At 37.8% G+C, this 26,975-nt stretch overlaps 3 protein-coding genes across 4 annotated transcripts in view; 2 read left to right on the top strand and 1 right to left on the bottom strand.

The window, feature by feature from the left end:
- Positions 1-11,996, top strand: part of rph3aa (rabphilin 3A homolog (mouse), a) — a 60,172-nt gene extending 48,176 nt beyond the window's left edge. For both annotated transcript variants that reach the window (XM_061908156.1, XM_061908155.1), the window contains exons 12-16: positions 4,528-4,581; positions 4,662-4,813; positions 4,889-4,970; positions 5,031-5,127; positions 11,486-11,996. In XM_061908156.1, coding sequence (XP_061764140.1) covers positions 4,528-4,581; positions 4,662-4,813; positions 4,889-4,970; positions 5,031-5,127; positions 11,486-11,619 — 519 coding nt within the window. In that variant the 3' untranslated portion in view covers positions 11,620-11,996. The remainder of the gene's footprint in view (positions 1-4,527; positions 4,582-4,661; positions 4,814-4,888; positions 4,971-5,030; positions 5,128-11,485) is intronic.
- Positions 11,997-18,566: 6,570 nt separating this feature from the next.
- Positions 18,567-19,840, bottom strand: mrm1 (mitochondrial rRNA methyltransferase 1 homolog (S. cerevisiae)). Its single transcript, XM_061908154.1, has one exon. The coding sequence runs from the start codon at positions 19,628-19,630 to the stop codon at positions 18,590-18,592; it is 1,041 nt and encodes a 346-aa protein (XP_061764138.1). The 5' UTR covers positions 19,631-19,840; the 3' UTR covers positions 18,567-18,589.
- Positions 19,841-21,813: 1,973 nt separating this feature from the next.
- On the top strand, positions 21,814-25,302 carry chmp2a (charged multivesicular body protein 2A). The gene is made up of 6 exons (XM_061908153.1): positions 21,814-21,974; positions 22,400-22,567; positions 24,268-24,447; positions 24,516-24,646; positions 24,710-24,771; positions 24,846-25,302. Exons 2-6 carry the CDS (start codon positions 22,400-22,402, stop codon positions 24,965-24,967), a joined length of 663 nt encoding a protein of 220 aa, XP_061764137.1. The 5' UTR covers positions 21,814-21,974; the 3' UTR covers positions 24,968-25,302.
- The last annotated feature ends 1,673 nt before the right edge of the window (positions 25,303-26,975 follow it).

Below are 26,975 nucleotides of genomic sequence, written 5' to 3'. Positions count from 1 at the left end.
TAGATCAAATGTTGCAATTATTTTTTGTTATTAATCACATGAGTTAACTCATTATTTTTGACTACCCTAAAAACATATTTTAAATGACTAAAAAACACTAAAAAAGCCACACAAAGTAGAATGAAATGTTGCGATTATTTTTTGTTATTAATCACATGAATTAAGTAATTTTTTGACTACTCTAAAACAATATTTTAAAATACTAAAATACACTTAAAACGCACACAAAGTAGGATGGAATGCTGCAATTATTTTTTATCAATCACATGAGTTAACTGATTTTTTTTGACTATCCTAAAAAAACATTTTAAAAGACTAAAAAACACTTAAAAGGCACACAAAGTTGAATGAAATGTTGCAATTATTTTTTGTCATTAATCATGAGTTAAGTCATTATTTTTGACTACCCTAAAAAAATATTTTAAAAGACTAAAAAAAACACTTACAAAGCACACAAAGTAGGATAAAATGCTGCAATATTTTTTTATTAATCACATGAGTTAACTCACTATTTTTGACAAACCTAAAAAATATATTTTAAAAAACTAAAAAACACCTAAAGGCACACAAAGTAGGGTGATATGTTGCGATAATTTTTTGTTATTAATCACGAGTTAACCCATTATTTTTGACTACCCCCAAAAAAATATTTTAAAAGACTGAAAAACACTTAAAAAGCACACAAAGTAGGATGGAATGCTGCGATTATTTTTTTATTACTCACAAGCTAACTGATTATTTTTGACAAGCCTAAAAAAACATTTTAAAAGACTAAAAAACACTCAAAAGGCACACAAAGTTGGATGGAATTTTGCGATTATTTTTTGTTATTAATCACATGAGTTAACTCATTATTTTTGACTACCCTAAAAATATATTTTAAAAGACTGAAAAAACACTTAAAAAGCACACAATGTAGAATGAAATGTAGTTTTTTTTTAATAATCACATGAATTAAGTCATTATTTTTGACTACCCTTAAAAAATATTTTAAAACACTAAAGTACACTTAAAATGAACACAAAGTAGGATGGAATGCTGCAATTATTTTTTATCAATCACATGAGTTAACTGATTTTTTTTGACTATCCTAAAAAAACATTTTAAAAGACTAAAAAACACTTAAAAGGCACACAAAGTTGAATGAAATATTGCAATTATTTTTTGTCATTAATCATGAGTTAAGTCATTATTTTTGACTACCCTAAAAAAATATTTTAAAAGACTAAAAAAAACACTTACAAAGCACACAAAGTAGGATAAAATGCTGCAATATTTTTTTATTAATCACATGAGTTAACTCACTATTTTTGACAAACCTAAAAAATATATTTTAAAAAACTAAAAAACACCTAAAGGCACACAAAGTAGGGTGATATGTTGCGATAATTTTTTGTTATTAATCACGAGTTAACCCATTATTTTTGACTACCCCCAAAAAAATATTTTAAAAGACTGAAAAACACTTAAAAAGCACACAAAGTAGGATGGAATGCTGCGATTATTTTTTTATTACTCACAAGCTAACTGATTATTTTTGACAAGCCTAAAAAAACATTTTAAAAGACTAAAAAACACTCAAAAGGCACACAAAGTTGGATGGAATTTTGCGATTATTTTTTGTTATTAATCACATGAGTTAACTCATTATTTTTGACTACCCTAAAAATATATTTTAAAAGACTGAAAAAACACTTAAAAAGCACACAATGTAGAATGAAATGTTGTAGTTTTTTTTTAATAATCACATGAATTAAGTCATTATTTTTGACTACCCTTAAAAAATATTTTAAAACACTAAAATACACTTAAAATGAACACAAAGATAGGATGGAATGCTGCAATTATTTTTTATCAATCACATGAGTTAACTGATTATTTTTGACTATCCTAAAAAAAACATTTTAAAAGACTAAAAAACATCTAAAGGCACACAAAGTAGGATATGTTGCGATTATTTTTTTAAATTAATCACATGGGTTAATTTATTATTTTTGACTACCCTAAAAAAATATTTCAAAAGACTAAAAAAAACACAAAGCACACAAAGTAGGATGAAATGTTGCAATTTTTTTTTTTTATTAAGCACATGAATTAAGTCATTATTTTTGACTACCCTAAAAAAATATTTTAAAACACTAAAATACACTTAAAACGCACACAAAGTCGGATGGAATGCTGCGATTATTTTTATCAATCACGAGTTAACTGATTTTTTTTGACTATCCTAAAAAAACATTTTAAAAGACTAAAAAACACTTAAAAGGCACACAAAGTTGAATGAAATGTTGCAATTATTTTTTGTCATTAAGCATGAGTTAAGTCATTATTTTTGACTACCCTAAAAAAATATTTTAAAAGACTAAAAAAACACTTACAAAGCACACAAAGTAGGATAAAATGCTGCAATATTTTTTTATTAATCACATGAGTTAACTCACTATTTTTGACTACCCTAAAAAATATATTTAAAAAAACTAAAAAAAACCTAAAGGCACACAAAGTAGGGTGATATGTTGCGATTATTTTTTGTTATTAATCACGAGTTAACTCATTATTTTTGACTACCCCCAAAAAAATATTTTAAAAGACTGAAAAACACTTAAAAAGCACACCAAGTAGGATGGAATGCTGCAATTATTTTTTGTATTACTCACAAGCTAACTGATTATTTTTGACAAGCCTAAAAAAACATTTTAAAAGACTAAAAAACACTTAAAAGGCACACAAAGTTGGATGGAATGTTGCGATTATTTTTTGTTATTAATCACATGAGGTAACTCATTATTTTTGACTACCCTAAAACAATATTTTAAAAGACTAAAAAAACACTTAAAAAGCACACAATGTAGAATGAAATGTTGTAGTTTTTTTTTAATAATCACATGAATTAAGTCATTATTTTTGACTACCCTAAAAAAATATTTTAAAACACTAAAATACACTTAAAATGCACACAAAGATAGGATGGAATGCTGCGATTATTTTTTATCAATCACATGAGTTAACTGATTATTTTTGACTATCCTAAAAAAAACATTTTAAAAGACTAAAAAACATCTAAAGGCACACAAAGTAGGATATGTTGCAATTATTTTTTTAAATTAATCACATGGGTTAATTTATTATTTTTGACTACCCTAAAAAAATATTTCAAAAGACTAAAAAAAACACAAAGCACACAAAGTAGGAAGAAATGCTGCAATTATTTTTTATCAATCACGAGTTAACTCACTATTTTTGACTACTCTAAAAAATATATTTTAAAATACTAAAAAACACCTAAAGGCACACAAAGTAGGGTGATATGTTGCGATTTTTTTTTGTTATTAATCACAAGTTAACTCATTATTTTTGACTACCCTTAAAAAATATTTTAAAAGACTAAAAAAAACACTTAAAAAACACACAGAGTAGGATGAAATGCTGCAATTATTTTTTATTAATCACATGAGTTGACTCACTATTTTTGACTAGCCTAAAAAATATATTTAAAAAAACAAAAAAACACCTAAAGGCACACAAAATAGGATGATATGTTGCGATTATTTTTTTTATTAATCACATGGGTTAATTTATTATTTTTGACTACCCTAAAAAAATATTTAAAAAGACTAAAAAACACTTAAAAGGCACACGCAGCAGGATAAAATGCTGCGATTATTTTTTATTAATCACATAAGCTAATTCATTATTTTGTGACTACCCTGAACATTTTTTTAAAAGACTAAAAAACACTTAAAAGGCACGTAAATTCTTTTGCGTTTTGATTAATCGCAGTAAACTGCATGCGCGCAGTGGCACAACCATCCAACGTTACAGTCATCATTTTTGACAGCCCTGAACAAATAAATAATATAGTTGAAACTTAAATATATATGGGATCCCAAAAAATTTAAAATATATAAATAAGGTAAAGATATATTACTTTCCAAAAATTTAATTGATCACACTTGTTTTGATTAATCGCAGTAAAAAAAAAATTAATTTGTAAATATATTTTTTATTTTTTTTGTGTTGCAGCTGTTACTTATGCTGTAATATTGTACGTTTGTATATGGTAATATATTGTATATATTGTATAAAAATATATCAGTATATGTGATATACTGTATATATAATATGTTAATATTACATATATGTTATATTTTATATTGCTACTATGGTACATTTTTTGTCTACTTTATGCCTGCATTATCATTTCCAGCCTTACTCTTTCCATCCTTTGTAACTGAGCTACTGTGTTGAACAATTTCCCTGGTGGATCAATAAAGTTGGTCTAAGTCTAAATCACTTGCATGCACTGGCAAATGCACAACTTTCAAGTAACCATAGGCAGTTAAGATGAAGGAGCAAATAAATTGCGCGATTAATATACGTTTGTGCATGATTAATGTTTTGTGATTAATCGAATTAGTTAAATAAAGCATTATCTTTGACAGCCCTAAAATATCAAATAATATGGAGCAACTTGGAATGTTCATAAACAGAACTAATAGGCGCAATGTTGTTTTGTTTTATTGACAGGTGAAAAAAGCCGTGGGAGGCCAAAGTCGAGGAATGGCACTCTATGAGGACGACGTGAGTCAGGTTAAGTGTCCTTCTTAAAGAAAGATTTTATCTGAATGTATGTCAGCCTTCGTATTTTTGTGTTTGAGAAGTTGAATGATGGCGAGGACTCGGAGGAGAGAGGTCGGGTCCTGGTGTCTCTGATGTACCACAGCCAGCAAGGGCGTCTCATCGTGGGCGTGGTCCGCTGTGCTCACTTGGCAGCCATGGACTCCAACGGCTACTCGGACCCTTTCGTCAAAGTGTACGTGCGCCGATGGAATCCTCGCCACTAACCTCCTTCGTCCTCCCACTGTATTCTTTTAATGTCGACGTGCAGATGTCTGAAGCCCGACATGGGAAAGAAAGCCAAGAACAGGACGCAGATCAAGAAGAAGACCCTCAATCCCGAGTTCCTGGAGGTGCGTCCGTCCTGTTGTTTCTGTTGACGTCAGCGCCGTCATCGCTGTGTTTGTTTCCAGGAGTTCAGTTATGAAGTGAAGCACGGAGAACTGGCCAAGAAGACGCTGGACATCTCCGTGTGGGACTACGACATGGGGAAGTCCAACGATTTCATTGGTGAGACACGTCGGTCTTAACGCTTGCTTGTGCACGAAAAAGGTGGACTTGTGTGATCCTTGGGGGTCTGGATGTGTTTTAGAATACCGTTTTTTCCAGACTTTAAGGCGCACTTAAAATCCTTTTTTATTCTCATAACGCGACAGTGCGCCTAATGTCCAAATTATTTATAATTTTACTTACCGACCTCGAAGCCATTTTATTTGTTACATGGTGTAATGATTAGTGTGGCCAGTAGATGGCAGTCCAACATAAGCGATACGCATAGACTGCACTCTGATGGCAATATGACTCAAGTACAAACCCCGTTTCCATATGAGTTGGGAAATTGTGTAAGATGTAAATATAAACGGAATACAATGATTTTCAAATCAATTTTAACCCGTATTCAGTTGAATATGCTACAATGACAACATATTTGATGTTCAAACTGATAAACTTTTTTTTTTTGCAAATAATCATTAACGTTAGAATTTGATGCCAGCAACACATGACAAAGAAGTTGGGAAAGGTGGCAATAAATACTGATAAAGTTGAGGAATGCTCATCGAACACTTATATGGAACATCCCACAGGTGTGCAGGCTTTTTGGGAACAGTTGGGTGCCATGATTGGGTATAAAAGCAGCTTCCATGAAATGCTAAGTAATTCACAAACAAGGATGGGGTGAGGGTCAACCTTTTTGTAAGCAAATTGTCGAATAGTTTTAGAACAACATTTCTCAACGAGCTATTGCAAGGAAATTAGGGATTTTACCATCTACGGTCCGTAAAATCATCAAAAAGTTCAGAGAATCTGGAGAAATCACTGCACGTAAGCGATGATATTACGGACTTTTGAACCCTCAGGCGGTACTGCATCAAAAACTGACATCGGTGTGTAAAGGATATCACCACATGGGCTCAAGAACACTTCATAAAACCACCGTTAGTAACTACAGTTGGTCGCTACATCTGTAAGTGCGAGTTAAAACTCTACTATGCAAAGCCAAACCCATTTATCAACAATATCCTGAAACGCCGCCGGCTGGCTGGGCCTGAGCTCACCTAAGATGGACTGATGCAAAGTAGAAAGGTGTCCTGTGGTCTGACGAGTCCACATTTCAAAGTATATTTGGAAACAGAGGACGTGGTGTCCTCCAGAACAAACAGGAAAATAACCATTCGGACTGTTATTGGCGCAAAGTTCAAAAGCCAGCATCTGTGATGGTATGGGGGTGCATTAGTGCCCAAAGCACAGAGGTGGGTAGTAACGCGCTATATTTACTCCGTTACATCTACTTGAGTAACTTTTGGGATAAATTGTACTCCTAAGAGTAGTTTTTATGCAACATACTTTTACTTTTACTTGAGTATATCTATAGAGAAGAAAGGCTACTTTTACTCCGCTCCATTTATCTGCATTCAGCTCGCTACTCGATACTTTTTTTTTTTTATCGATCTATTAATGTTTTGGTTTTTCAAAGTAGGATCTGCGCATTTCTGCGTTTCACCAATCACATGGAGTCACTGGTGACGTTGGACCAATCAAACAGAGCCAGGCGGTCACGTGAACCGTCACACGTCGAATCCGACTTAAAAAAGTTGAAAAACCTATTGGGGTGTTACCATTTAGTGGTCAATTGTTCGAAATATATACTGTACTGTGCAATCTACTAATAAAAGTTTCAATAAATCAATCAAAAGTGTAAAGGAAAAAAGACACTTTTTATTTCAACCGTACTTCCCGTCAAAAACCTAAAGACTGATCGCACAGTTCCTGTCTTCACAATAAAAGTGCCGCTCCATCGCGCCTGCGCTAACAAAATAAGAGTCTCCGAAAGCCAGTGCAAACAAGCTAGCAAGCTACGGAGCTTGCCGCCAATGTATTTCTTGTAAAGTGTAAAAAAACCAATATAGAAGCTGGACAAATACGATGCCAAAAACCAACGACTTTCATGTGGTATTGGACAGAAAGGAAGAACTTTTTTTCTCGTCCATTTGAAAACGTGGACGTTTTCAGCACTGATTCCAATCAATGCAAGTCATCAGAATGAGGTAATACACCAACTTATATTCTTGTCTTCATGAAAGATAGGAATCTATGTGTTAAACATGCATGTATATTCATTAAAACACCTTTAACATGTAAATAAAAAGGGCAAAATAAATAAATATAAATTATATACTGTATATATGTATGTATATATATATATATATATCCATCCATCCATTTCCTACCGCTTATTCCCTTTTCAAGTCGCTGGCACCCATCTCAGCTACAATCGGGCGGAAGGCGGGGTACACCCTGGACATATTAATATATATGATATGTGTGTGAATGTATATGATACGTGTGTGTATGTATATATGAGGTAGATCACCTTGACTTGGTCATTTATTAAACAATTGATTGACGTTGAAAAACTTATTGGGGTGTTACCATTTAGTGGTCAATTGTACAGAATATGTACTGTACTGCAATCTACTAATACAAGTTTCAGTCTACTGAGCCTATGGTTCTGTTAAGTTATTGTGGCTCAATTTGCCTTTTTTTATTTTAATGTATTATTATTTAATATATATTATTGATTTAGTTGCTTAAGAGATATTCATGGCTCTGAATTTGCTCATTGCTATTTTTATGTTTTTGTGCATTATTTGTTGCCGTAATCATTAAACAAACAGGTTACTCATCAGTTACTCAGTACTTGAGTAGTTTTTTCACAACATACTTTTTACTTTTACTCAAGTAAATATTTGGGTGACTACTCCTTACTTTTACTTGAGTAATAAATCTCTAAAGTAACAGTACTTTTACTTGAGTACAGTTTTTGGCTACTCTACCCACCTCTGCCAAGGCATGGATAACTTACACATCTGTGAAGGCACCATTAATACTGAAAGGTCCATACAGGTTTTGGAACAACATATGTTGTCATCCAAGCAACGTTATCATGGACGCCCCTGCTTATTTCAGCAAGACAAGTGTTACGACAGCGTGGCTTCGCAAAAAAAGAGTGCGGGGCTTTCCTGGCCCGCCTGCAGTCCAGACCTGTCTCCCATCGAAAATGTGTGGCGCATTATGAAGCGTAAAATACGACAGCGGAGACCCCGGACTGTTGAACGACTGAAGCTCTACATAAAACAAGAATGGGAAAGAATTCCACTTTCAAAGTTTCAATAATTAGTTTCCTCAGTTCCAAAACGTTTATTGAGTGTTGTTTAAAGAAAAGGTGATGTAACACAGTGTTGAACATGCCCTTTCCTAACTACTTTGGCACGTGTCGCAGCCATGAAATTCTAAGTCAATTATTATTTGCAAAAAAAAAAATAAAGTTTATGAGTTTGAACATCAAAATATCTTGTCTTTGTAGTGCATTCAACTGAATATGGGTTGAAAAGGATTTGCAAATCATTGTATACCGTTTATATTTACATCTAACACAATTTCCCAACTCATATGGAAACGGGGTTTGTAAACAAAATCAACATTTTATATGTTCCTTTGAAAATATAGAACATTACACACAGCGCTCAATCCATCAAAACGTTTTAGTACGGCTTTGGTAAGCTATGAAGCCGCGCCGCTTGATGTGCTTCAACATAGGAGTATTATTATGGTGTGTGTATTAGGTAAGACATTATCTGCCATTTTTTTTTTTTTTTGCAATGTTATACAAAAGCCTTTTTTCTTACCTTCCGGTACCTGCTGATCTGTATTTGGGATTTGCATAAATCCTGAAAAATTGCGCGCGTCTGCCTTTGTAGTCCGTGTGAACAGCCCAATCAATAAACTTCTTCTTTTTCTCTATCTTATAGTTAGGGGACATTCATCCTCCTCTGTTGCCATTTCTAAAATAAAGTAGTGTAAAGTTCTTACTTATATCTGTCAGTAAACTTGCCATGAAAGCGCTAAAACCAAACCGATGTAGTGAGTTTACATTTTCACCCAAGGAACCTTAGTTATTAGAGAGTTCCGGTTGAAAGGTTTTCCACGGGATACATTTCCGCTGTTGTTGTTTCCGGATGTGGAGATGCTGCTCCGTTATTGATTAAAGTAAAGTCTGAATGTTTTCCTATAACAGTTAGTGTCAGGTTCAATCACTGATGACATCTATTAAACAGACAAGAAGAAAGGAATTAAACACAGACAGAATTCAATTTGACTCATTGAGGGGAAACGTCTGGGCTGTACTCTTTGTACAGTCTTCCACCACGCTCTGGCAAAATTGTTGCACGCATCATCTTTTATTTGGACTTTCCCTGAATACATGGCAACAGCTTTTTTTAAAGGGAGGGGGGGTCGTAAGCAGCCCTCGCCTTTGGTTACGAAACAGTGCAAAGAAAAGGTGCCTGGAGGGGGCTCAGGTCCTGCTTCCTCTCTGCTTAGTATATCTCGGGTCAAGACTATCTTCCTGTGGATTACAATAGAGCAAAGAAACCGACACCTTCATGTCGCTTCCAATTCTGCACAGTGGAGTTTTACAAGCCTTTTGATTGGTAAGATCAAAGACAGCTTTTATCCTCTCGCCGGGAACTCATGGCAACACAGTTTTGTTATAACTTAGATACTGTCAGGCTTGCCACTGACATTTTGTTTTTGTTTTAGTTTTTCCTCTGTGTGTTCAGTATTTCCTGTTTTTAGTTCCTGTCAGCGCTCTTATTTTATCAGTTTCCTGTTTTTTTCCCCTGTGCGCTGTTTCTCCTCAGCTGCGGCTGATTGGCACCTGGCCACACCTGGTGTCAATCAGCCCACTACATTTTTGAGTCTGTTTTTGTCCTCCAGTCAGTGGCTGGATTATTGTCTTGTCGATGTCGCTCTTGTCGCTCCTGTCGTGTCGTGTCGTCTCTTGTATTTGCAGCGTAGCGGTAAGCTATATCCGTTAGATGTTTGTAGTGTGGTGGAATGGTCCGAAACTGCAGACAAAGTGGTTTTAGTACAAAAGTTTTATTTACCCATTAATCAAAATAGTACAAGTTGGATTAAATTGCCCATGCAGACAGATACCGTCCTCCAGAGGATGCAGAATCAAACGAAAAACATGCAAATAATCTCCCTACTGTTGGTCCACTGGCTTTTTTTATATGACTCCTCATGGGTCAAGGTCGAGATGTTTTTGCCACTCCTGGCACCAGCACAATCGTGGATCTCCTAGTCATAACAAGCATTCATCACATCTCTTAGACTGGTGGGCGTGACCCCAAATTCAACTTTCCCTTACATTTTGCTTCCCAGTGATTCAGAAATAGGCTTTTAGATAGACTTTCTTTTTCTGATTTAAACAAACACAAAATATGGTATAAAGTCAGAAATTTCACTACAGTTACTCACTGTTTTTTGTTCCCTGCTTCCAGTTTGTTTTGTACTACACGTTACGACTTCTGTTTTCCTGCTCGCTATCTGCTAGCTTCCACGCGAGACCCTTTTTGTTTTTGCTTGCTTCCATGTTAAGGTCCTTTTATTTTCTGGTTCCCATGCTAGTTCCCTTTGTTTGTTATCCGCCTCGTGCGCGCTTTTGGTTGTACCCCTTTGGTTTGTTCTTGTTCTAATATTTTAATTAAACGATGTTTTCTCACTCCATGCCTGCCTCCATCTCTGCATCCTGGGGTTCGTCACCAACTAACTTTGACAGATACAATAATTCTGACAGTTAGCTCCACCTTTTGACACTTCTTCCATTCCCGTCCTTGCACGCTACACCGCTACAACAAAGATGACGGGGAGAAGACGCTGCCGAAGCTGAGCCAAGTATATAAGACCGCCCACAAACAGCGCATCCGGAAGCGACTGTCAGAAAGCGGCTTGAAGATGACCTGTAAAACATCATCTATGCCAGTGGTCCCCAACCACCGGGCCGCAGAAGAATTTTTTATAAAAAAAAAATATATATATATATATATATTTTTTTTTTTATTAAATCAACACAAAAACACAATATACACTTAGAATTAGTGCAAAAACCACAAAATCCTCCCTTTTTCATAACAAACCCGTCCCTTTTTTATGACAAATTATTAAGCGTTGACTGGTCCGCGGATACAAAAAAGGTTGGGGACCACTGATCTATGCAACATTTTGACCAAAGAACCACCATTACATGTTTTGCATTCAGAAAAATTATAATACGACTCCTTTTAATGCGCTCTATAATCCGGTGCGCCTTATATATGAAAAAATATATTTTTTTAAATAGATCATTCATCGGCAGTTCGCCTTATGGTCCGGAAAATACGGTAACTCAAAAACAACAATGTTACTGCAGAAACGAATGGCATAGTGTTCTTTTAATATTTGCATTTGCTATGAATGATAAAGGGGGCAACTTTATGTGTGTGTATGTGTGTGTGTGTGTGTGTGTGCGTGTGCGTGCACGCAGGAGGCTGCCAGCTGGGCATCCAGGCTAAAGGAGAGTGTCTGAAGCACTGGTACGAATGTCTGAAGAACAAGGACAAGAAGATCGAGCGCTGGCACGTGCTGCTCAACGACAACAGCGTCCAGTTCGACGACTAACAATGTCTCTCAAGTAGAAATATACTCCTCAGTTCTCGCTCGCGAACTCACTGTCGTGCTCATTTTGTTATGAATATGTCACCCAAAAAGTGTCAGCAAAGATGCAGAAAATATGGAACTATAGTTTTTAAGTTGTTGGTATAAATGGAGGTTATGTGCTTGATTGACAGCCGGTCAGCCAATCGGAACGCTCCATTTTGGTACACAGTCTGCGCTTCCAGCGGTGAAGTCCCTCGTGTTGCCATGGAGATGATGACCACGAGGGGAGAATGTTGCTGTCCGGATGGGAATCCCGCACTTGTCACATCAGATGTTCTTTCATTTTGCAGGAGCGTGCACGTGTCCATGCATGTTGTTAATAAATGACTGAGACGAGACGACTGGTCAAATGACGTCAACGCTATACCAATCAGCTGGCAGACAGGTGAACTTTGACCTCCTCCGATAAAAGTCCTGCAAGGCCCCTCCGGGTAGGCTTGTCCCAGAGAAATGACAGTGTACTGTAATAACAATAGCACAAACTGTATGTCAACAAATGTTGAAATTGTGCTACATTATTTTGTTTCCTTATATATTATTAATGGAAAATAGGTTCAGTCGGTCAGAGAAGGTTAAAAAAGGTAAAAAGTAGAAAGTCAAAGAAGGTGAAAAAAATCAGGTAAAGGTCAAAAGTAGGTACAATAATGTTAAAGGCCTACTGAAATGAGATTTTCTTATATAAACGGGGATAGCAGGTCCATTCTTTGTGTCATACTTGATCATTTCGCAATATTGCCATATTTTTGCTGAAAATATTTAGTAGAGAACATCGACGATAAAGTTCGCAACTTTTGATCGCCAACAAAAAAGCCTTGCCTTTACCGGAAGTTGCAGATGACGTCACACGTGTTGATGGCTCCTCACATATTCACATTAATTTTAATGGGAGCCTCCAACAAAAAGAGCTATTCGGACCGAGAAAACTACAATTTCTCCATTAATTTGAGCGAGGATGAAAGATTCGTGTTTGAGGATATTGATACCGACAGACTAGGAAAAAAAAAACAAAAAAAAAAACAGATAGCATTGGGACGGATTCAGATGTTTTTAGACACATTTACTAGGATAATTCTGGGAAATCCCTTATCTTTCTATTGTGTTGCTAGTGTTTTAGTGAGTTTAACAGTACCTGATAGTCGGAGGTGTGTGTCCACAAGTGTCCTGACGCCAATGTCTCAGGGACGTCGACGGCAGCTTTATGGACAGCGCAAGCTCAGCTTTTCTCCGGTAAGAAGTGACTTTTTATCACAATTTTCTCACCAAAACCTGCTGGTTGACATTCAGTCGGGATCCATGTTCGCTTGACTGCTCTGATCCATAGTAAAGCTTCACCTCCGGTAATTTTCAACAAGGAATCACCGTGTGTTTGTGTAGCTAAAGGCTAAAGCTTCCCAACTCCATCTTTCTACTTTGACTTCTCCGATATTAATTGAACAAATTGCAAAAGATTCAGCAACACAGAATTTCAAAATACTGTGTAATTATGCGTTTAAAGCAAACGACTTTAAGCTGTGTGTGTGTGCAGCGCTCATATTTCCTAACAGTCCGTGACGTCACCCGTACACGTCATCATTACGCAACGTTTTCAAGAAGAAACTCCGGGGAAATTTTAAATTGCAGTTTAGTAAACTAAAAAAGGCCGTATTGGCATGTGTTGCAATGTAAATATTTCATCATTGATATATAAACTATCAGACTGTGTGGTGGGTAGTAAGTAGTGGGTTTCAGTAGGCCTTTAAAAATGCCAGAAGTATTTAAAATGAGGTAAAAAAAAAAAACAGATAAAAGAAGGGAATAAGAAGGTAAAGAAAATATAAAGACAAGAAGTTCAATGTAGGATAAAAAAAATCGGTGGAAAGTCAAAGAAAGGAAAATGTTAAAAAGTAGCTAAACCAATGTAAAAAGGATGTAAGTTAAGTAAAAGCATGTGAGAAGTATTGTAAAAGTGGGCATTTTATTTAGTATAATATTTCACAATATTATGCTAGACCACGGGTCACCAACGCACCAGGTAGCCCGTAAGGACCAGATGAGTCGCCCGCTGGTCTGTTCTAAAAACAGCTCAAATAGCAGCACTTACCAGTGAGCTGCCTCTATTTTTTACATTTTATTTACTCGCAAGCTGGTCTCGCTTTGCTCGACATTTTTAATTCTAAGAGAGACAAAACTCAAATAAAATTTGAAAATCCAAGAAAATATTTTAAAGACTTGGTCTTCACTTGTTTAAATAAATTCGCTTATTTGTTTACTTTGCTTCTTATAACTTTCACAAAGACAATTTTAGAGAAAAAATACAACCTTAAAAATTATTTTAGGATTTTTAAACACATATACCTTTTTATCTTTTGAATTCCTTCCTCTTCTTTCTTTACAATTTAAATCAATGTTCAAGTATTTTTTTAAATTATTATTGTAAAGAGTAATAAATACATTTTAATTTAATTCTTCATTTTACTTCTGTTTTTTTGTAAATTATTTCTTCAAACTTATTATGATTAAAAATCAAAAAAATTATTCCGGCAAATCTAGAAAATCTGTAGAATCAAATTTAAATCTTTTTTCAAAGTCTTTTGAATTTCTTTTAAAATGTTTGTCCTGAAAATCTAGAAGAAATAATGATTTGTCTTTGTTAGAAATATAGCTTGGTCCAATTTGTTATATATTATAACAAAATGGAGATTGGATTTTAACCTATTTAAAACATGTCATCAAAATTCTAAAATTAATCTTAATCAGGATAAATTACTAATGATGTTCCAAAAATTATTTTTTTATTTTTTTTCAAAAAGATTCGAAGTAACAACTTTTTCTATTCATTTTTGTCGGTTAAATTTCGAATTTTAAAGAGTCGAAATTGAAGTTAAACTATTTTTCAAACTTATATTTTCATTTTTATCATGTTATCTCTTTTAAAACGTTCAATTAAGTGTTTTTTTCATCGTTTATTCTCTACAAAAAACCTTCCGTAAAAGGAAAAAAAATGTACGACGGAATGACGGACAGAAATACTCATTTTTTTTTATACATATAGATTTATTTATTAAAGGTAAATTGAGCAAATTGGCTATTTCTGGCAATTTATTTAAGTGTGTATCAAACTGGTAGCCCTTCACATTAATCAGTACCCAAGAAGTAGCTCTTGGTTTCAAAAAGGTTGGTGACCCCTGTACTGGGGGGGGGGGGATCTGCGGTTCTTTCCAAGGTTTCTCATAGTCATTCACTTTGATATCCCACTGGGTTGTGAGTTTATCCTTGCCCTTATGTGGGATCTGAACCGAGGATGTCGTTGTGGCTTGTGCAGCCCTTTGAGACACGTGTGATTAAGGGCTATATAAATCAACTTTGATTGATTGATTGATTGATTGACTGAAGTAACAAAATGGTTGTGGTGCATACCTGCGATATAAGCTAAAGCGCTAGCATGTTAATAATAGCATGCTAAGTTAAAATCTGTCAAGTAACTAAATGACTATTAGCTAATGAGCTAGCATGTTAACAATAACATGCTACTATTAGCATGTGTCAAATAACAAAATGACTGAGTGTATACCTGCTACCTAAAAAGCTAGCATGCTAATATAAGCATGCTAACAGTTAACACGGGTCAGGTAGCATAATGTCTGATGTGTATAACTGCAAAATGAGCTAAATAAGCTAGCACGAAAACATTTGCATGGTAGATTGAAGCCAGGGCGTTCATGTGCTAAATTAGCCAAAAAGCTAGCATGCCATTATTAGCATTAGCAAAATTAACACGTTTGAATTAGTTGACTCATGTGAAAGTATTAACACTTTTTAATAGAGATTAAAGGCCTACTGAAATGAGATTTTCTTATTTAAACGGGAATAGCAGGTCCATTCTATGTGTCATACTTGATCATTTCGCGATATTGCCATATTTTTGCTGAAAGGATTTAGTAGAGAACATCCACGATAAAGTTCGCAACTTTTGGTCGCTAATAAAAAAGCCTTGCCTTTACAGGAAGTAGCAGACGATGTGCGCGTGACGTCACGGGTTGTAGGGCTCCTCACATCCTCACATTGTTTATAATCATAGCCTCCAGCAGCAAGAGCTATTCGGACCGAGAAAGCAACAATTTCCCCATTATTTGAGCGAGGATGAAAGATTAGTGGATGAGAAAGGTTAGAGTGAGGCAGTAAAAAAAATAAAAATAAATAAAAGCGACGGCTCGGGGCGGCGGCAGTGGTAGTGTTTCAGATGTAATTAGACACATTTAGGAGGATAATTCTGGAAAATCCCTTATTTATTTATTGTTTTAAAGGCCTACTGAATTGACATTTTCTTATTTAAACTGGAATAGCAGGTCCATTCTATGTGTCATACTTGATCATTTCGCGATATTGCCATATTTTTGCTGAAAGGATTTAGTAGAGAACATCTACGATAAAGTTCGCAACTTTTGGTCGCTAATAAAAAAGCCTTGCCTTTAGTGCCTCATTCTAACCTTCCTCATCCACTTATCTTTCATCCTCGCTCAAAAAAACATCCTCACATTGTTTTTAATCATAGCCTCCAGCAACAAGAGCTATTCGGACAGAGAAAGCGACAATTTCCCCATTAATTTGAGCGAGGATGAAAGATAAGTGGATGAGGAAGGTTAGAATGAGGCACTAAAAAAAAATAAAAGCGACAGCTCCGGGCGGCGGCAAAGTGAGCGTTTCAGATGTAATTAGACACATTTACCAGGATAATTCTGGAAGATCCCTTATCTGCTTATTGTTTTAATAGTGTTTTAGTGAGATTTTAAAGATAGTAAAGACATACCTCGAGGTCGGATGGCTGCTGAGAACACGAAGTGTCTCAGAGAGAAGCCGAGGAGCCAAGCTCACAGCTGCCTTTTTTGACAGCAGGACGACGAATAATCCACTGATGTCTCCGTTATAATATATATCACAATTTCCCCATCCAAAAACATGCTGGTTGACGTAGAGAAAACATGTTCGTTTGACCGCTCCGCTTCACAACAAACAAAGAAACACTGGCTGTGTCTCTGTGCTAAAGACAGCTGCAATCCACCGCTTTCCACCAACAGCATTGTTTTTTATAGTCTCCATCATTAAATGAACAAATTGCAAAAGATTCAGCAACACAGATGTCCAAAATACTGTGTAATTATGCGGTTAAAGCAGACGACTTTGAGCCGCGTATGGTGCAGCTGCTATTATTTCCTAACGGTCATTGACGTCACGCATACACGTCATCATTCCGTGATGTTTTCAACAAGAAACTCTGGAGAATTTTTAAATTGCAAATTAGTAAACTAAAAAGGCCGGATTGGCATGTGTTGCAATGTTAATATTTCATCATTGATATATAAACTGTCAGACTGCGTGGTCGGTAGTAGTGGGTTTCACTAGTCCTTTAATAGTGTTTTAGTGAGATTCTAAAGTCATACTTGAAAGTCGGATGGCTGCGGTGAACGCCAGTGTCTCTGAGAGAAGCCAATGGAGCCAAGATAAATGCTGCCTTTTTGAGCTGCAGGAGGAGGAGGTATAATCCACTGATGTCTCCGGTAAGAGTCGACTTAATATCACAATTTTCCCATCCAAAAACTTGCTGGTTGACGTAGAGAAACCGAGACGTCACGCGCATGCGTCATCATTCCGCGACGTATTCAACAAAAACTCCGCGGGAAATTTAAAGGCCTACTGAAACCCACTACTACCCACCACGCAGTCTGATAGTTTATATATCAATGATGAAATATTAACATTGCAACACATGCCAATACGGCTTTTTTAGTTTACTAAATTACAATTTTAAATTTTTCTGGAGTTTCGTCTTGAAAACATCGTGTAATGATGACGTGTACGCAGGACGTCACGGGTTTTTAGGAAGTATGAGCGCTGCACACACACAAAAGTAAATGTCGTCTGCTTTAACGGCATAATTACACAGTATTTTGGACATCTGTGTTGCTGAATCTTTTGAAATGTGTTCAATTAATATTGGAGGAGTCAAAGTAGAAAGATGGAGTTGGGAAGCTTTAGCATTTAGCCACACAAACACACCCTGATTCCTTGTTTAAAATTCCCGGAGCTGAAACTTTACTATGGATCAGAGCGCGGTCAAGCAGACATGGATCCCAACCGAATGTCAACCAGCAGGTTTCGGTGAGACAATTGTGGTTAAAAAGTCAGTTCTTACCGGAGAAAAGCTGAGCTCGTGCCGTCCATAAAGCTTCCGTCGACTCCCCTAAGACACTGCACGTCAACACACCCGTGGAGACACCCTTCCGACTATCAGGTACTATTAAACTCACTAAAACACTAGCAACACAATAGAAAGATAAGGGATTTCCCAGGATTATCCTAGTAAATGTGTCTAAAAACATCGGAATCCGTCCCAATGCAATCGCGTTTTGTTTTTCCTAACTCTTTTTTTTTGTTTTGTTTTTTCTAGTCCGTCGCTATCAATATCCTCAAACACGAATCTTTCATCCTCACTCAAATTAATGGGGAAATTGTCGTTTTCTCGGTCCGAATAGCACTTTTTGTTGGAGGCTCCCATTAAAAACAATGTGAATATGGGAGGAGCCCCCACACTTGTGACGTCATCGTCTGCGACTTCCAGTAGAGGCACGGCTTTTCTCTTAGTACCGAAAGTTGCAAATCTCATTTCAGTAGGCCTTTAAAATTGTAATTTAGTAAACTAAAAAGGCCGTATTGGCATGTGTTGCAATGTTAATATTTCATCATTGATATATAAACTATCAGACTGCGTGGTGGGTAGTAGTGGGTTTCAGTAGGCCTTTAAGTGGGAAGTCTGGGGAAACTGGGAATTGTTTTCACATAAAAGATAGTTTGGAACGTTTTGAAGGCTGAAATCTGTTGAGAAAAGTGAAAGAAGCAGTGGAAAGAAAAAGAGTGTCAAAATGAAGACTCAATGAGGGTAAAAAGAGGACTTTATTCAACAAGTGGAGCGCTCCTGGGTCCGGGTCAGCAGCGAGTGCAGCAGGATGGCGGTGGCGACGGACACGTTGAGCGACTCCACGCCAGGTGCCAGCTCTCTCCCCGCTGGAATTGTCACCAGCGTTTGGCACAAAGCGATCATCTGTTGGGACAGTCCTTCGCCTTCTCCTCCAATTAGCAGCAGCGTGGGCTCGTTCATCAGGAAGCGGGAACACGGCGTGACGGGAACGTGCGCCTCCGCCGCGTCCGCCGCCACCGTGCCCACCACCCGCCAACCCTGCGCCGCCTTGCCCCGGACCATGTCCTCCAGGTCTTCGTAGCCGTGCACGCCCATCACCTCCATCACGCCCGCGCTGGCCTTGCTGACCACGGGGGTTAAAGGGCAGCTGTGGCGAAGACTGCTCGCCACTCGGTCCACGCCCAGGAAGTACGCCGAGCGCAAGATGGCGCCCAGGTTCATGGGGTCTTGAATCCTGTCCAGGACCAGCCAGAGAGGTTTGGACTTGGCGTCGGGGGCCCGGTCTTCGGTCAGGTAGCTGAGTGGAGAAGCTTGCAGACAAACTCCTTGATGGACGCCACCGGAAGACATCTTGTTTAACGCCGTCTTGCCGACACGCTGGACCGGGACTCCACGCCGACGCGCCTCCTCGCACACCTTCAATAAGGAAGCGCGCTCAGGGCCCACGCCGTCCTTCACAAAGAGTCCAAGGGCCTTCCTGCGGCCCTGAGTGAGAGCCAGGAGACAAGGAGCGACGCCAAAGACAACTTCAGCGTCGTCTTCCGAGTCCGCCCGAGACTTTGGTCTTCTGGCTCTCTCAGGAGAAGAGTCCTCCAGAGACAGCTTGTGCAGCTCAGAAGATAGCTTCTGCTTGCGCTGCTGTCCTCCATGATGGCCTTTGGCGCGCAAATTGGCACTTCTGTTGGTGCCCATCTTGTCGTCATGGTAACAGACACACCGAGAGTCCACTGATGGACACGTGGTCCAGATCCTCACAGGTAACAACCTCCTGTGCTGAAAGGCAACCCTGAATAAACTCATTCTCAGTGATAAGTCAGCTTGACTGTAAACATTTCTTGTAATTTACTGACTTAACACCTCACCAATGTTCAACTTGTACATCTTGACTGTCTCACAAAGTCGAGAAGATAGCAGTTTAAACAAACCTGATCCAGAAGGTTGCGCTTTCGAGAGCAGGACCGGATATAAGGCGCATTACATTTCAAAATAAAAGTCGAAACCCTAGATCCGCATTCAGAAGCGCAACTTAAATATCGTTCGGCTGCTTTTGTTTTGAAGTGTGAGCGTTGGTTACATACCACTTCCTTAGTTTTTATTTTGAGAAATTGCAGCAGCTTTTCTTAGATAAAAGCATTTCACTATTTATTTTCGAAAGTACTACTGATAACCTCAAATAATCGTTAACAAATTTAAATAACGTTTAACTGTCCACATTGTTCATTATTTACAATACTGCAATTAAAAAAAGTGGTACGTTTTTCGAAAATAACTTTCGATACCCAAACACATAAGTAATTATCTTTGTAATGTATTTTACGACTCAAGTCGCAAAACGACGTCGCGTTTGCGCATGCGTAAACAGACCGGGCAGTGACAGGCGTCTTTTTTTTATATACCTTTATTTATAAAATGTTGTGAATAGCTATACACGAGAAGTATTATAGACTCATCGGGAAACTGGATACTAACTGGACGTAGAAAACTCTTATTTCTCAGTTCAGCCCGGGAGCTCTTTATTTATTTTACCTCTGGGTCGAACACCGGCATTTCCTCTACTTCCGGTTAGTGAAGCAATACATCCTGTTACAGCAGTAAAGATACAGACTTTCACAATAAAGGTTGAAGAAAAAACATTACATCAAATTCAAGTTTTACAAACATTCGAAAACATTAAATAATAACAAGGACAATAAAAACAAGTACAAAAACAGTACTATATAGCGCCAAGAAGCAGTGACAGACGTATTTATTTTTTTCATATACATTTATTTATAAAGTTCAATATTTACATACATAAACATATGAACAAAGACAATTTAAACAAGTACAAAAACCGCGCAATACGGTGCAAGGGAGCAGTGTCAGGTCTTTTTTTAATTTGATTTTTATAAACCTTTATTTATAATAGGTAACATTTACAAACAAGCAAATGAATAATAATCAAAACAAGTACAGCAACAGTACAAAACAGCGCCAGGGGGTTGTAAACTCAATAAAGGGACTAAAATAGAATGCAATATATACACACATATATATATATGTCTCCCTGTAACGTTTGTCTGATCTTGAATGGGATTGTGCTGAAAATTTTGAATTTTCCTGAAGGAACTCTCCTGAACGAATAAATAAAGTACTATCTAATCTAATCAAATATATATATATATATATATATGTGCGTATGTGTGTGTGTGTATATATGTGTGTGTATATATATATATATATATTTGTATGTGTGTGTGTGTGTATATATGTGTATGTATATATGTATATATATGTGTATGTATGTATATATATGTATATAAATGTATATATATCTATATCTATCTATATCCATCTATCTATCTATATATATATATATATATATACACATATATATTTATATATATATATATATATATATATATATATATATATATATATATATATATATATATATATATGCCATAGCTTCACACAAGTCCCGTAAATAATCCAAATTAGGAGCACATGCAGCATCATAGTTTTCGCATCTTTTTGGTTGTTAGAGTTAGAAAGTGTTTTAAAGTAAAGTTCTAATTCTTTTTTAAAGGCACAAAAAACATGTCGGGTATTGAGAAACTTGCATTATTATAAAACTTAGCCAATGTTATCAGTGACAGACGTCTTTTTTTCTTTTTTTTATAAACCTTTATTTATACATTGCAACATATACAAACAATTGAGAAAGAATAATAATCAGAATAAGTAAGAAAATGTATAAAACAGCGCTAGGTGGTTGTAAACTCAATAAAGTGATTAAAATAGAATGCAATATATATATATATATATATATATATACATACATATATAACAAAGTTCAAAGCCATACCTCACACAAGTTCAGTAAATGATTTACATTTGGAACACGGCATCGTCGTTTTTACAGCTTTTTGGTTGTTAAGAGAGCTCTACTTCTTTAACAGTGAAAGACGTCTAAGGAGAGAATGTCCACAGCTGTGACGTCAACTGTGACGTAGGGGGTGAACTCACTTCCCGGAAGCGAAACGCTCCCAACACGGAAGTGACTGAAAGAAAACAAATAGTCGATTTTTTAAAAGATTGTCGGAAAGGAAACATTTTTTGGGGCGTCTGACTTTTTGTGCTGGTTCGACGAGCTTGAAACAAGGTGAGTTAAGAGGACCTTCATGTTGACTTTGTGACGGCGAATAAAGATGTGTCGGTGAGCTAAAGGCGGCTAATAAAAAAGACGTCAGGAGACATTAGAATAGTCCTTTAGAAGTAAACACATTACGTGGAATACCAGACCATTTGCAATCATTTCGACATCCACTACAACGTAACCTTTTGACATTTACACGCCAGTTCGTCGTTGGTGTCAACTAAGGAGTTCGAATCCACTTTTTAAAAATGGCAAATGATCTTTCTGATTATCACAAATATATTCTGTCACTGCTTGTAAAATGCTAACACGGCCCTCTTAAAACAATCTATGCCTTTTTCCCCACAAGAGAAAATGGAGTGTTTTTGTAGTCGTCAAAATTGATCTGTTAAGCTTTGTAGGGTGTTAACGATGAATGTGCCCTCAAACAGATGGACTTCCTGTTTGGGAGGCGAAAGACCCCTGAAGAGTTGCTGAAGCAGAACCAGAGGGCGCTCACTCGGGCCATGAGGGAGTTGGACCGAGAGAGAAGCAAACTGGAGCAGCAGGAGAAGAAGATTATCGCCGACATCAAGAAAATGGCCAAGCAGGGTCAGATGGTGCGTAAATATGGTTTTTGTTCTGAAGAGTGATCGATATGGTTTTGTTCAGGGCCGATACCGATTATTAGTAGTCAAGGAGGACGCCGATAAGCGATATGTGGCGGCATATTCACTTGCAGTAAAGTTATTTAAACATTAAAGCCCTACTGAAATGAGATTTTCTTATTTAAACGGGGATAGCAGGTCCATTCTATGTGTCATACTTGATCATTTCACGATATTGCCATATTTTTGCTGAAATAATTTAAACTTTCGGTGTAAGAAAAAAGCCCTGCTTCTACCGGAAGTCGCAGACGATGACGTCACAAGTGTGGGGGCTCTTCACATATTCACATTGTTTTTAATGGGAGCCTCCAACAAAGAGTGCTATTCGGACCGAGAAAACGACAATTTCCCCATTAATTTGAGCGAGGATGAAAGATTCGTGTTTGAGGATATTGATAGTGACAGACTACAAAAAGAAAAAAAAAACGCGATTGCATTGGGACGGATTCTGATGTTTTTAGACACATTTACAAGGATAATTCTGGGAAATCCCTTATCTTTCTATTGTGTTGCTAGTGTTTTAGTGAGTTAAATAGTACCTGATAGTCAGAGGTGTGTCTCCACGGGTGTCTTGACGCCAATGTCTCAGGGGAGTCGACGGCAGCTATGGACGGCACAAGCTCAGCTTTTCTCCGGTAAGAAGCGACTTTTTAACCACAATTTTCTCACCGAAACTTGCTGGTTGACATTCCGTCGTGATTCATGTTCGCGTGACCGCGCTCTGATTCATAGTAAAGTTTCACCTCCAGGAATTTTAAACAAGGAATCACCGTGTGTTTGTGTGGCTACAGGCTAAAGCTTCCCAACTCCATCTTTCTACTGTGACTTCTCCAATATTAATTGAACAAATTGCAAAAGATTCCGCAACACAGATCTCCAAAATAGTGTGTAATTATGCCGTTAAAGCAGACGACTTTTAGCTGTGTGTGTGTGTGCAGCATTCATACTTACTAAAAACCCGTGACGTCTAGCGTACACGTCATCATTACACGACGTTTTCAAGACGAAACTCCCGGGAAATTGAAAATTGCAATTTAGTAAACTAAAAAGGCCGTATTGGCATGTGTTGCAATGTTAATATTTCATCATTGATATATAAACTATTAGACGCGTGGTGGGTATTAGTCGGTTTCAGTAGGCCTTTAACATTATAAGTGAAGTGAAGTGAATTATATTTATATAGCGCTTTTCTCTAGTGACTCAAAGCACTTCACATAGTGAAACCCAATATCTAAGTTACATTTAAACCAGTGTGGGTGGTACTGGGAGCAGGTGGGTAAAGTGTCTTGCCCAAGGACACAACGGCAGTGACCAGGATGGCAGAAGCTGGGATCGAACCTGGAACCCTCAAGTCGCTGGCATACCGATAAAAAAAAAAAGGCCAAAGTCAATTAAAGAAAGGCCGATATAAATAATAAAAAAAAATAAAAAAAGGCTGATATAGATGAAAAAAGGTCGATACTGATAATAAAAGGGCTGGTATTTAAATAAAAAAAAAGGCTGATACTCATAAAAAAAAAAACTTAAGGCCGATACCACCATACGTGAAAATGCCAAATAATAGTAATAATAATTGGTGGCTCACCACCTCTTGGGGAGACAAATGTTTTGTCTGAAACGCCGCCTTCATGCGTGCTATTAAATGTCGCCAGGATGCCGTCAAGATCATGGCCAAGGACTTGGTGCGCACAAGACGCTACGTGAAGAAGTTCATCATGATGAAGGCCAACATCCAGGCCGTCAGCCTGAAGATCCAGACCCTCAAGTCCAACAACAGCATGGCGCAGGCGATGAAAGGCGTCACCAAAGCCATGGCCACCATGAACAGACAGGTGAGCCTCACATCAGCTTCTCTAGAAGAATCCCAAACCCACCTGTTGGTGTTGGTTTTCCTCCTCAGCTCAAACTACCTCAGATCCAGAAGATCATGATGGAGTTCGAGCGCCAGAGCGAGATCATGGACATGAAGGAGGAGATGATGAACGACGCCATCGACGACGCCATGGGGGACGAAGACGACGAGGATGAGAGGTAACTTTTTCCCGCTTTTTTGGTCAAACTCCGACCTCCTCCTGACTCTCGTGCTCCTCACAGTGACGCCATCGTGTCCCAGGTCCTGGACGAGCTCGGTCTCACGCTCAGCGACGAACTCTCAAGTAAGAAGACCACGTTCACCGTGTCGTGTCTTGTTGGCGTCGGATGTGTGAGTCCACGGGGGTTTTTCTTGCAGATCTCCCGTCAACCGGTGGAAATCTCTCTTTGGCCGGAGGGAAGAAGGCGGAGCCTCAAGCAGCTCTCGCCGACGCGGACGCAGATCTGGAGGAGAGACTCAATAACCTACGCAAAGACTGAAGACTCTCTTAGTCCTGTCTGTGTCCTTCTGAGGTAACACGGACTGCTGTGGTGGTGTTTGGCTTTCTTTCCGAGGCGTCTTATTCAATACACGGTATTCTCAATTAACACTAATTATGCCTGTAAATGTCACACACCAGGATTTTATATATGATTGATTTCCAAAGATGCCCAACTTGTGTGCACGTCGTCGGATTAGTGACATATTTTAAACTGGAGCTGTCACTTCTTTATCTCTCCTTTTTCACATAAACATGTCGCCAGTGTATACTTCAAAAAGATGGAAAGCTGTTGGTGTTTTTGTTTAAATAATAAACTTTTTTTTTCCAAATCCACCAGACGTGTTTATTCATAAATTAAATAATTCTACATATTTTTAAATTATGTTCTCTATCACACACGGACTATATAATTTATTGTTTGGACCAGGGGTCGGCAACCTTTACCACTCAAAGAGCCATTTTGACCCGTTTCACGAAATAAAGAAGACAATGGGAGCTGCAACCATTCTCGCAAATCTCTGCTGATGGTCACCCAGATAACAACAATAATGGCGTGCTATGAAGCCATTGTCTTTGACGCCTCCTACAACATGTACAAACAGCTTGCCAGTCCGGTAACATGTTTTATGTGGCTTCAGCAGACACACGTACGAGATTGCAGGGCATACTGGGTGATACAGGTCACACTGAAGGTTGTGATATAAACAACTTTAACACTCTTACTAATATGCGCCGCACTGTGAACCCACACCGAACAAGAATGACAAACACATTTCGGGAGAACATCCTCACAGTAACACATGATAAACGCAACATAACAATTACCCAGAATCCCACGCATCCATGACTCTTTAAGGCTATATTATACAATCCCGCGCCCCCAACCCCGCCCACTTCAACCGACGCACGAGGGGGGAGGGGTGTATAATATAGCCTGAAAGAGTCATGGATGCGTGGGATTCTGGGTAATTGTTATGTTGCGTTTATAATGTGTTACTGTAAGGATGTTCTCCCGAAATGTGTTTGTCATTCTTGTTTGGTGTGGGTTCACAGTGTGGCGCATATTAGTAAGAGTGTAAAAGTTTATATCACAACCTTCAGTGTAACCTGTATCACCCAGTATGCCTTGCAATCTCGTACATGTGATGATAGAAGCAGCGAAATGCATGCGTCCAGTCGGTATGAAGATAGCATGGCGTAAAGGCAGGTGCAATGACATGTTGTAGAGAACGTTAAATGTAAAGCCATCACAACACGCACTCAATATTGTACTTCGAGTGAAAATCGGAGAATGTTGACCCCGGGTGATGTCCGGGAGAGGCACCGAAATCCGGAATCCCCCGTAACAATCTGGGGGGTCGGCGATTATGCAGCTGAGCCACATCTGAGAGGCCAAAGAGCCGCATGCGGCTCCGGAGCCGCGGGTTGCCGACCCCTGGTTTAGACCAAACCGGGCCACAATTTATTGTTCAACTTCGGCAGACATAAGCTCTACTCCATTTCCGGTGCATCTCTGAATAATGTCCCCGTTGCAACACAAACAATAGTTCTTAAGGAACGCAAATCATAACAGTAGCTCCTATTGTTACACGTATAACAATACATGTGTAACCGGCAAATGAAAGCAAAGCATTACAGTAAATTTCCACTGACATTTGACAATGGAAGACAGGTTACAAACGTACACAAACTATGTTAAATGGTAAATATTAAAACGTTAGCGCTCAAACGTGGCGATTTTGTACAAGATGTGGAATCAGAGTTGGTAAATTGACTTAGAAAACATTCAGCTTTACGACGTGGGAAAACTTTTTTCTATGACGTCATCAAGATCCAAGGCTCATGATTGGATGTTTGGTGCCGAAATGGACCTTGGGAATTGTAGTTAATAATTGAGGTCTTAGTTACACAGCCAATATTTAGCCGAATTCCAGTAGTTTCTTAAAAATAATTGTTTCAACCATTAAATATGTACACACAATAAAAATATTCCAAGATCATGAAGC

The sequence above is a fragment of the Nerophis ophidion genome, linkage group LG08 (assembly GCF_033978795.1).
Source record: "Nerophis ophidion isolate RoL-2023_Sa linkage group LG08, RoL_Noph_v1.0, whole genome shotgun sequence".
NCBI lineage: Eukaryota > Metazoa > Chordata > Actinopteri > Syngnathiformes > Syngnathidae > Nerophis > Nerophis ophidion.
The sequence above is the reverse complement of the archived record's forward strand: the minus strand, read 5'-3'. Positions and strand labels throughout refer to the sequence as shown.

Coding starts and splice junctions, on each gene's coding strand:
- mrm1 (XM_061908154.1), bottom strand. CDS start 19,630: ATGAGTTTATTCAGGGTTGCCTTTCAGCACAGGAGGTTGTTACCTGTG.
- chmp2a (XM_061908153.1), top strand. CDS start 22,400: ATGGACTTCCTGTTTGGGAGGCGAAAGACCCCTGAAGAGTTGCTGAAG. Junction 22,568..24,267: donor TGGCCAAGCAGGGTCAGATG/GTGCGTAAATAT, acceptor AAATGTCGCCAG/GATGCCGTCAAGATCATGGC. Junction 24,647..24,709: donor GAAGACGACGAGGATGAGAG/GTAACTTTTTCC, acceptor TGCTCCTCACAG/TGACGCCATCGTGTCCCAGG.